Below are 12210 nucleotides of genomic sequence, written 5' to 3' on the forward strand. Positions count from 1 at the left end.
CTTACCTAATATTTTGATTTATATGAATTGATCATTTCTTTATCTTAAATGATTTTTCTTTGTAATGAGTGCAACACCTGATATGAGGATAATTTTCACTTTTCTGGATTCCTTATGAACTTCTGGGTTGAGCCTTGTCTTTGTTGCATCTGCTGCCATCTGAGTGGCAGCATTCTTCACACCTGCAGGAGAGCGAGGTTAACTCTCCTGTTCTATGTATGACTTTCTTTGGTGCTGTCAGAGTTCCTCAGGTGCCTGATGATTCTTGGTGTCCATATTTTCAGATGCAAGGAAAGATATCAAGTGGTAACCGTAGCTGAGATGTGTTTCTTCAGGCCAAGTCAGGGTCTCTGAGTTCTCAGTATGAAGTATAGGTTCTGAAAAAGCAGCCAGGACCTAGGTAATTTCAGAGCAGCTGAGACTGTGTGGCAACTTCAAGCCAGGGGAGATAAGGTGAACACCTACTGCCTAATGCAGCTGGTTTCTCTCACCATAATGACAAAGGGAACTGCAGCCAGCCTGTGCTGTCTCTAACCTGAATAGACGCTAGGGTCTAGTTTGAACATTCAACTTTTTGGAGGTCTTCTTTTTCAACTCAAAGTTGTTGAGAGTTCCTTAGCTTAGCTTAGCTTTTATATTGATATAAATCTATTCCTGTCTGCTGTGTATCCTGCAGAGATTTCTCAGTGTTCTGATCTGTTGGTGGGATGATCTTTCTATATCAATAACAAAAACTGCAAACCTAATGTAAATTACAGTGAAGTACTATTTTCTATCTGCTTATAGAATAAATACAACCCTCCTAGTGAACAAATAATCTGGCATCCATTGTCTCAGTGATTTCATGTCTAGGAATTGATCAAAAGAAAACAATGGACAAGCACAAAACTACAGCAAACAGTATGTTCTGAGCAGTGCTTGTACCACGGGAAACTGAATATGAAGTTCAATAGGTCTCACTGATTTAGTAAGTAATACTTATCTATATGATGAATAACTACATAGCTATTAAAATCACAGAAATAATATAAACACATTTTAAATATATACACAATCATTCAAACAGATATGTAGGAAAAAAAACTTTTAAAACATACATTAAATTATTGAGAGGCATAGTCTCTGGATGAAGGTGGATCAAAAATAATTAAGCTGCCTTTCCCTGCATTCACTTGTTATTTTCAAAATTTTTTATGACTTAAGTACTGTACTTTTATAGGCAGATAAAATACAATTTGTAATTATGCTTAAATTAATGCAGTTGATTCCTAATTCTGCAAGAAACTATACATAAAAATAGATTTATACATATTAGCATTATAAATTTCAAATTTTATTTCTGTTCCCTTTTTAGTCAAGAGTAATTTCATTTTTAGAATACCATTTCACTAAATTCTAAAAGAAGAATTAAAGATCTAATATAGATACCATTTTTGCCAAATTTATTTAATGAACAACTTAATTTGATTGAAAAGGTAGAGGCAGGAAAGAATGAACAGATGGGACTTCCTCGAGGTCCAGTGGTTGGGACTCCGAGCTTCCACTGCAGGGGGCACGAGTTTGAGGAACTAGGAGCTGCACAGCAAAGTGCAGCTCCAAAAAAAAGAAAAAGAAAAAAGAAAAGAATGAACGGATGCCTCAATGAATACTAAAGTCAAAAACGGTAATTAGAATAATACAATACTTCTAAAAATCGTAAGCCAAGCTTTCCAATTACTGCTCCCTGAATGTCCAAACTGTTCAAATACCCTTACAGCCAAAGTTTACAAGTATTGTTTTAAAATATTTTTAAGTATGTTAAACTAGTAATTATTAATGTTAAGAGTGAAAAAATATTTACTACTTTATTTTTCTGTGTATTTGAAATTTTCCATACTAGAGAAGTTAAAAATTACATACTAAACAAACTTTTTTGTTTTTTAATTCTAATCACTAATTCAGATTCAAAAATCAGTAAGAAAAATTTTAATAAAAATTAAAGCTTACTTACATGAGTTGAAATAGTACATATAAAAGTAAACAATAAGAACATGTCAGATAACTGGCAGAAGATACAAAAAGATAAAAAACACACTTAGATGGTCATATCTCTAGGTAGTTCAATCTAACAACAGTATAGGGCTTCCATGATGGTCCCACTGTGGTTAAGAACCTGCCTTGTAATTCAGGGGACACTGGCTTGATCCCTGGTCCGGGACACTGGCTTGATCCCTGGTCCGGAAGATCCCACATGCCATGGAGCAATTACGCCCATGCATCACAACTACTGAGCTGCCACTCTAGAGCCTGCATGTTGTAACTACTGAGCCCGTGTGCTGCAACTGCTGAAGCCCTCGTGCTCTAGAGCCCACGATCTACAAGCGAAGCCACTGCAATGAGAAGCCTGTGTGCCACAACGAGAGAGTAGCCCCGCTCCCTGCTAGATAAAGTCCATGTTGCAGCAACAAAGATCCAGTGCAGCCAAAAATAAACAAAACAGAACAGAAAATAAACATATTTTTAAAAAGAACAGTACAGGGAGTTCCCTGGTGGTCCAGTGGTTAGGACTTTAAACTTTCACAACTGAAGGCTGAGTTTCAGTCTCTGGTTGGAGAACTAAGATCCCACAAGCCAGTACAAAAAGGGATGTAAGATTAACAATTTAAAGCAACTAACTTTTTAAAATTTAAAATGAGAGTTTCTGGAATATGGTGATTTTGCTTTGCATGTTCTCCTTGGATATGTTATTTTTAATAGCCTTACTGTCTGGCATTTTCTTGGGGGAAAAAGTCTAAAGTATTCTTAACTGTCACTTACCAGGTAGTCAATAAACAAACAGCAATATTATAAACAAATACCAAGACATCTCATTCAACTGAGGACACATGGAATTATAGCTCCAAGGGCAAATAAAAGGCTGTATTGTGTCAGGATCCAAACAATTCAAGGATAAAAGTAGAGAAACCAGAACTAAACATCTATAATCACTTTCCTTGTCATCTCCATAAGCTATAAACAGCTTTTCCTATAGTTTCAATGGGAGTAAATGTTGACCAAGTATACAGCATCCAATCACCTTTCATTGCTGTAATTGTGTATATTAATTTCCAAACTACTTGACTTTGTTATCTGATGTGCTTTAAGATATCAGTTCTGATGATGGTTTAGGCCAGTTCTTCTCAAACTCAGGCATGCATCAAATCACCTACAGTTTCTGAAAACAGTTACCCAAGCCTGTCCCAGAAACTCTGGGTTCCATTCTATTCTGCAGGCCTGAAGAAGAACCAAAGACTTTCTAACAAGCTTCCAAGTGCACTGCTCACCTAGGTCCCACACCTTTGGTAGCAGAACTGATCCAGAATAAACAGTAACTTCTATACATCCAAGTTCCCAAAAAGGAAAACCAAGACTATAGAAAACACTTCTGTACTTTGCTTAATACTTTAAATAATGGTACTGAAAGTACCATTCCAATTATTCTGTCATCAAGAACAGAATTCCTGAGAACAAACTAGTGGTTACCAGTAAGGAAAGGGAAGGTGGAGGGGCAAAAGAGAAACAGGAGATGAAGTATAAACTCCTGTGTATAAAACAAACAAGGATATACTGTAGAGTATAAGGAATCTAGCCAATATTTTTATAATAACTGTAAATGGAGTATAATCTTTAAAAGTTGTGAAACACTATGTCATACACCTAGAACACTGTAGAACTTAATTATATGTCGATTTAAGAAACAAAATCTGTGCTGAAAGGCCTTTCACCCTTTATCTAGACTCCCTTAATGACTTAAGTTGAGTACCATTTCTCATCAGTAAATATCTTACTTTTATAGTCAATATTTAAAGGCACCGTACTTCTTACATTTTTAACTATTATAATTCTCCTATAATAAACCAGTAATGACAGCCATATACTGCATACTTTGGTGTATGAATTAACTGATCTCTTTCCTAATTTTTTTATTTTTTTAATACTGTGAGATAAAAGCAGCTTCCTTACTGTGTTCCAGCAGATTTCAAAAGAAACTAAGTCAAAATAATTGTCTTTTTGCAAGATGCACAGCAGCAAATAGAAAAAAACTGCTTCTCTAGTACTTGTTGCTTGTTAAGAGTTCTACAGCTGAAACTGGCATTCCCAGCTTAAACCAACAATAAAAAAACAGGATGGAGAAAGTCAAGTTTTCTATCCAAATCACTCTGGCCTTTTCATTATTTTGTCTACACACTGTGCACACTGAGAGTATTCAGAGACGTCCATGGCAAGCATCCAAATGCCTCAAGGGGTTTTCCAAAGCACTATTCACTTTCACTGGTGTGAGTAACAGAGCTACTGGCAAATTGATTAAAAAGTATTCCACATTTGACCAGTTTATCATTGTCAATACCATGGTTCATTTAGATGCTTGCTCCAACTGTGATCTAGGTCTGTGTGCTTGTGACAGAAATATTTTTCATATACGAGACAACAAAACATACAGTTCAGGAAACAGGACGTGGTATCAATAGTTACTATAGGTTCCAGAATCATACTGTCCTGTTGCTGTATCCTAGCTATTTCTTAGATGTGATGACCACAGACTCAAACTCTCTTCGCATAGAAGGATTCAAGGTCCCTACTTGACAAGGGATGTCATGAATGAGACTACCCCAGGGACAAGAGGAGGAGGAGGGGAAGGAGCACAGTGACAGCCTTGGTTGGTGACTAGTACTGGTGTCTTAGAAAAAGGAAAACATTCCCTAGAAATCCTCAATTCAGTGTGTTAACAGGTCCTGATCCATTTTTCAAATGTACATTAGTGGAAAAGATACCAAAGCCCAGTCACACCTCCCTGAAATGTCAATCTATCGACTATTCAAATTAAGGAAGAAAAAGAGCCAGATCCATATTTGAAAACTAAAACAAAGAATCACTACAGCTACATCCACCTTATTTGCCCCCAACTACACCTGCCTTCAAGATGTGCCTTCAGTTAAGAGATAATTCCCAAACAACCTCCTGGGAAGCCAGAAAAGAAATGTCCACCAGCTTGTCCCCAAAATATACCAAGAACCCTGGCTCATAAGAAGCACAAAAGTTTCTATTTACCTCAAAAAATGAGAACGAGACTCAGCTATGCAACATTTCTGGGTGCAGAGACACTGCTCCAAGCACTTTGGACCTGATTACCAGAATCCCCTCACACCCACGGAGATAGGAGATGCCATTTGCAGGACATGGGCTCTGCCAGCCCTTGTCTCCTGGGTGTTCCTGTGACTCTCTCAAGCAAGCAGAGGCATGTGCACATCGAGTTGTTATTGCACAGCCCCCCTGTACCAACACGGAAAGCGAGAGGAGGCATGACCACGGGTCAGTGGCTGCACACAAGGAGTCTGAGCACCTTACTCTCTGGAGGGCCACAGTGGAGGCAGGCAAGGAGAGGGCGAGGCTCCAAGTTCTGCTTTCCTGTATCTGTTTGCTATAAACACTTCATCTGTAATGAAAACCCGAAAACCTCACTGTTCCAGTCCAACACCATGACTTAATCAAGTTAAGCTGAGTGTTAGGCATACGAGGGATTTGGTAAAGCCCACAGCTGGGCCAGTGGGGCTTCCCACTCCAAGGCCAGCCTCTCCACCACCCATCATCCCCACTTACCGATTCAAGGACAACAGTTAACAGCTTTCATTTGTGATATGCGGAAACTTCTGTTTCAGTTTTTTTCCACCCCACCCATCCTCAAATTTGCACTGACATCAGAAAAAAATAGGAAAATGACTGGTAACTTTTCAACTTCTCCTTTTTGCTATGTTCAAAACTTCTACTCTTTAAATGAGACAAGCACACCTCATATTAAAGCCCTAGATCACGTTTCCTGAATCATGTAACAGATGGGATGAGAGATTCTTTAGCTGCACATGTATGAACTTCAAAAATCAAATGCATAGGAATTTATTCCTTTTTAGGGGAAAAAAGATGAACAAAGCTAGTTTTGCAAAGTTAATGTGTAATTTGCTTTCATCTCCCATTATATTTAAGTTTTTTTTTCATTACCTTCTATTTATGCCAAGAGATAGTTTACTACTTATGGTAAAGATAATGAGTGGAGATATATTACATAAATTATTAGATCACTATATATGACAGAACTGTGAAGATGATGGGCAAATAAGTGAAATTTGAGAAATGTTTTATCAAACCTCAGGACTTGCCCTATCTTCATATTTTTGCTTTTCAAGTCATTTCTTAAACTGAGTATCACATATATTTACATTACATATCCAAGTTTTCCTTTAAATAGAGACATATTTTGGTTTAACTACCAACAATTAATGAAAGGCACCTTTATTCATCCAGACCTTCTATAACAGCCCAGAGGACTCTCACACTCTTCTGCTACTACAGAGTGGTGACCAAGAGGCACAAGCATTTCAATATGAATAATTTGAAAATAATTAATTGTATAATCAGTCTTGGGAGGTGCTAGGGTCACAATGAGGGTCTCCCATATTTAACAACCTTATGATGAACACTCACACAATCATAGTTATTTGTCAGGATTTCACGGTGCAGTAGCCATCACAGTACCACAGTACCAGTGGATATTGTTGTTTAAGATAGTAAATTTTCTTTTTGGACATAACTATACACATACAAAAAAATTGCAGGAAGGAAAAAAGTTGCCTTTACTCTCTAGTACCTACAGAATTTAAGATTCATACCACGTTTGTCACTTAAAATTATCTTTCAACATGAATACGCTTTCTCTACATTACAATATCCTCATTCATTTGAAAATTTTATGAAGAAGTGAGTGTGCCTGGCAGAGTGCTAGCTAGGTCCTCGATGAACAGGGGCAAGAAGGCACACCGTTACTCAGTGTGCAGCGAGGCTCCATGTGAGGCTGGCTGCGCAGAGGGTTCAAGAGAGGGTCTCACAGAGATGACCTCACAGCCCATGTAACCAAAGGCCACAGTGTGCTATCTAAAAAGGCAAGTTTCTGCAAAACAGATAACCAGTGCAAGTTCAATGCATGAAGCAGGGCACTCAAAGCCGGTGCTCTAGGACAACCCAGAGACGGGGTGGGAAGAAACAAGGGAGTGGGATTCAGGATGGGGGACACATGTGCACCCGTGGCCAATTCATGTCAATGTATGGCAAAAACTATCACAATGTTTAACGTATTTATCCTCTAATAAAAATTAATTAATGAAAAATAAATAAAAAGGCAAGTTTCAGAACCGCTTACTTGTGGGATGTCCTTTTCTTCATCATGCTTGCAGATACACCAGCATGGCCTAAAAGAGAAGTGAGTATACGTCAATGAAAACTGGATTAAAAAATAGCTCAAACTCAGGAAAAAGTTAACTTACGAAAAACTGCCATATAAAGTATGAAATTAAACCACAAGGGAATTCCCTGATGGCCTAGGGTTAGGACTCTGTACTACTCTGCTTTCAATGCCAAAGGTACCAGGTTCCATTCCTGGTTAGGGAACACTGCAGAACCTCACAAGCCACAAGATGTGGCCAAAAAACAACAACAAAAAAAACCCACAACAGCCAAAATGTAAGAAAACCATTTGCTTACTTATCTTTTAAACGGAAGATAAGGGGTTCTGGGAAGATAAAATGACAGTAAGAGCAGTTTATCTGCCTAAAATGGCCATAGAACACACAAAAAGCAAAATCACATGGATAAAAACCACAGCCAAAAAAGTGACAATCCTAGTCATAAAGTACTAAAAGGTATAGAACTCATCTTCCTGCCACAAACAACTAGAAAATGGGACAAGAGATATGAAACATCTGGACCCAGACATCAGGACAAGAGGCAGCACGGGACTATGGAACCAGGGAGCAGAAAACCCACCCAAGGGCCCCTACACCAACCAAGTGCATCCCAAGAACCATTTGAGGACAATGGTGCATGAAGGGTAACCAAGAACACTGAGGTTGTGCTACACTGAGAGTCAGATGGAAGCTAAGGAGGCGAGGTGGGCTGGGAGTCGTAGGTCAGAGTGCTGGCAAGGAACGAGATCTCACAGGGAGCGCCAAACATCTGGAAAAGGTATGGTGGTCTTTAGTCTTTGGCTAGATACTAACTTGCAAAGGCATGAGAGCTGTTCAAACTCCATCTAGCCACCTCTTTCAACACACAGGATAATCAGGAAAAACCATCAAGATAATCCCTTGGCAGGAGGATGAAGCAGCCCTAAGAAGAAAAGCTGCTACAGACACATCCCAGAACTTGCTTGCCAAAACAAAGCTCCAATATTCAGTTAAAGGACACCAGTAAAACCCAATGCTCCACAACTGGGTTGGATACTTCAGATGTCCAACACCCCAACTCCAAGAACTAGGTCTGTGGGAAAGCAGCAAACTGTAACCCCATAAGCAAACAGGTTACAACCGAAACAATGTAATTAGCAAGCAAAGATGCTAAAAGAATGATTAATAACTATGCTCAAACAGTTAGAGGAAGACATAAACACTTAAAACAGATGAATGGGGGAAGGAGAAGAAATAAATGAAACTGATGAAAAATATATGATCCAAAATGAAGAAGAAAAAAAGAAATCCACTGGATGTGGTTAGTAGCAGATCAGACCCCACAAATAAAAAAAGGAGTGAATATGAGACATTGTAACACAACATATCCAAAACAGAACACAAACAGCCTCAGTGACTTCTAGGACAATAGCAACCGGGCCAGCATAAACAAAACGGACTCCACAAAAGAGAACAGAGGAGTGAAGAAAAAGTCTGACAAAAATAATGGCAGAAAGGTTTTCAGATGTGATAAATACATAAACATAGAACCAACAAGGTCAATGAAGCCAAAGTAAGATAAAAAACAAAGGGAAAAACCACAAGGCACATTCTAACCAATTTCTGAAAACCAGTGACACAGAAAATACTTTTAACCAGCTGAACAATAAAAGACATCTTAAATTTAGGCAAACAAAATAGTGGCTCCAGATTTGTTGTCAGAAACAATGTTGGCCAGAAAAAAACAGTGGAATAAATCTTTAAGGTGCTGCCAAGATAAAGAAAACAATCTACTTGTGAATACTATGTATAGCAAAAATCTTTCCAACCCCAACAATATTATTTCACTAAATATAGTTTAAATACATCAATTAAGAGACTATACAAAGAAGGAAGAAACAATTATTAAAATCAAAGGTATCAGGCATCAAAAAGGATATTCCAAAATGATAACAGAGTCAATTAAGAAGCTGCAACACTCTTTCCTTTCCGGGGTGTGGGAGGTAAGATGGCAGTGCAGATTTCCAAGATAGAGTCTGTCTTTGAAGAAGACGGCATCTTCAAAGCTGAACTGAACGAGTTTCTCACTCAGGAGATGGCTGAAGATGGGTACTCTGGAGTTGAGGTCCGAGTTACACCAACCAGGACAGAAATCATTATCATGGCCACAAGGACAGAGAATGCTCTTGGTAAGGAGGGCTGGCGGATCCAGGAATTCACTGTTGTGGTTCAGAAGAGATGTGGCTTCCCTGAGTGCACTGTAGCGCTATATGCTGAAAAGGTAGCCACAGGAAATCTGTGTGCCATTGTCCAGGCAGAGTCTTTGCATTACAGACTCCCAGGAGGCCTTACTGTGTGAAGGGCCTACTACGGTGAGCTGAGGTTCATCATGGGGCCAAAGGCTGTGAGGTCGTGGTGTCTGGGAAACTCCAAGGATAGAGGGCTAAATCCATGAAGTTTGTGGATGGCCTCATGATCCACAGTGAGGACCCTGTTAACTACTATGTTGACACCTCCGCACGCCACGTGCTGCTCAGACAGGGTGTGCTGGGCATCAAGGTAAAAGATCATGCTGCCTTGGGACCCAACCAGTAAGACTGGCCCTAAGAAGCCTTTGCTTGATCACGGGAACACTCTGGAACCCAGAGATGAAAATGCTGCCTACTAATCCCATGAACAGAAAAGTGGGAAGCCAGAGCTGCATGCCATGCCCTAGCCGGTAAACCAAGGCAAGACAGATTTCCTTGACCCCTGGGTCTGGAGCCTGGATGTTGCTCTATCAAGATTTTTAATAAAATATTTTTAAAATACGAAAAAGAAAAAAAAAAAAAAAGAAGCCACAACAGGGCTGGTGGTCCTATGGTTAGGGCTCCCAGTTCTCATTACTGAGGGCCTGAGTTCAATATCTGGTCAGGGAACTAAGATCCCACAGTCATGTAGCACAGTCAAAAATAAAAAATGAAGCTATAACAATCTTAAAAGTATATAAACCTAATTACAGTATACTGAAATATATAAAGCAAAAACTGATAGAATAAGAAAAACGGACATACTCATATTTAAAAATATAAACACTTCTCAGTAATTGATATAACAAGTGGGTAAGAATATAAGAAAAGGATATAGAAGACCTAAACATCACAGCCAACTAGGCTTAGATGACATTTACAGAATGTCAATCCAGTAATGCCAAAATAAACCTTTTTTCCAAGTTCACATGGGACATTAACCCAGATACACCATACGCTACTCAGAATACAAACTCTCAATACACTTAATGTCAAACCATACAAAATAAGTCCTCTGACCACATCAGAAATTAGAAATAAATATTCGTAAACACCCCAATATTTGAAAATTAAACAATCTTTTAAAACTTCATGTTTCAAACACTAAGTCACAATGAAAATTCAAATATTTTGAATAAGAAAACAACAACTTATCAATATCTACAGAGTGCTTCAAAATATATACCATATTGATCAAAATTCACACTAAGTAACATAATCCACCTGGGTGGAGGAAGAAGGCTTCTGGGTTATCACAAAGTTCTCTCCTTGGCATTACATCAAGACATGCAGTTTTTAAACATAAATTTCTGCAATTACATAACAATTCTAAAAAGATAAACGAAAAAGGTCAGTTGGTCTGTACAGGGCTGTCCATTCTACTTCACAGATAAAAAGTGCCAAACACGATCCCAAATGCTAAGAGTGCCATTCCCCCTCAGTTTCATCCAGCATGTGACATACACTGATGAGTGGGCAGCTGAACAGAGATCAAATCTACCCGAAGCATCTCTAGAAGAGCCCTTTCAGCCGTATGAAGTGCAGCTGCAAATGCCCATGGATGGTCGTCCAGCCGATCCTGTCAACCCACACTAAATTTCATAATCACACTTTATGCCCACTTCACTTTTGGTCTCAAAGTTCCTCCTTAGTACAGAGGATATTAATCAATATCTCCACCCTCTAAGAGGCTCTAATGAAAAAAGTAGACAATAAATAAGAGCAAATGAGTAATATAAGCAGAAAAATGCAATGTTTAAGAAAAAACAGACAGACATGGCAGATGGGCTTCCCTGATGGTTCAGTGGTAAAGAATCCCCTGCCAATGCAGGAAATATGGGTTTGATCCCTGGTCTGGGAAGATCCTACATACTGTAGAACAACTAAGCCCCTATTGCCACTACTATTGAGCTTGTATTCTAGACAGACCCCAGGAACAGCAACTACTGAGCCCACTGGCCTAGAGCCAGGACTCCACACAAGAGAAGCCACTGCAATGAAAAGCCTGCGACCCCATGGACAGTAGCCTACCATGCTCCTCCATCCATGGGATTTTCCAGGCAAGAGTTGCCACATCCTTCTCCAGAGGATCTTCCCAACCCAAGGATCGAACCTGGGTCTCCCGCATTGTAGGCAGACACTTTACCGTCTGAGCCACCAGGGAAGTCCTAAAGACGATCCACCATAACCAAAATAATATTTTTTAAAAATCAAAGAGATTTAAGACACAGCAGAAATCAAAAACCCCAAAACAGAAATGAAGAATGCTTTGATAGACTCATTAGTAGACCAAATAGACTCAGCTAAGGAAACAACTTCTGAGCTTGAAGATATGTCAAAAGAAACTTCCAATACTGAAAAGTAAAGAGAAAAAAAAGATAAAGATGCAGGGAAAAACAAAATATCCAAGAACTGTTAAATAAAAACGTAAGTATAATAATGTACATAATGAGAATATCAAAAAGATAAGAAAGAAACAGGAAAAAATATGTAAAGTAGTAACGACAATTTGCCCCAAATTAATGTCAGACACCAAACCACAGACAAGGATGCACAGAGAACACCAACCAGGAAAAGTGCCAAGGAAACAAAAATAAAACCTAAATAAGCTTTTCATATTCAAATGTGAGAAAAATCAAAGATAAAGAAAAAAACCTCTTAAGAAGCCACAATTAAAAAAAAAGCAAAATTAA

The 12210-nt window shown here is 38.8% G+C and overlaps 1 protein-coding gene and 1 pseudogene across 5 annotated transcripts in view; one reads left to right on the plus strand and one right to left on the minus strand.

The window, feature by feature from the left end:
* Positions 1-12210, minus strand: part of SPIN1 (spindlin 1) — an 81705-nt gene that overhangs the window by 19793 nt on the left and 49702 nt on the right. For all 4 annotated transcript variants that reach the window (XR_003512363.1, XM_027550383.1, XM_027550384.1 and 1 more), the window contains one exon: positions 7208-7256. Coding sequence is in view for 3 of the 4 variants with exons in the window: in XM_027550383.1 (XP_027406184.1) it covers positions 7208-7256 (49 nt within the window). In the remaining variant the exon portion in view is untranslated. The remainder of the gene's footprint in view (positions 1-7207; positions 7257-12210) is intronic.
* On the plus strand, positions 7263-11308 carry LOC113897584 (annotated as a pseudogene). The gene has a single exon (XR_003512364.1). The product of XR_003512364.1 is annotated as a 40S ribosomal protein S3 pseudogene (transcript).

Source organism: Bos indicus x Bos taurus, chromosome 8 (genome assembly GCF_003369695.1).
Source record: "Bos indicus x Bos taurus breed Angus x Brahman F1 hybrid chromosome 8, Bos_hybrid_MaternalHap_v2.0, whole genome shotgun sequence".
NCBI classification, from domain to species: Eukaryota; Metazoa; Chordata; class Mammalia; order Artiodactyla; family Bovidae; genus Bos; species Bos indicus x Bos taurus.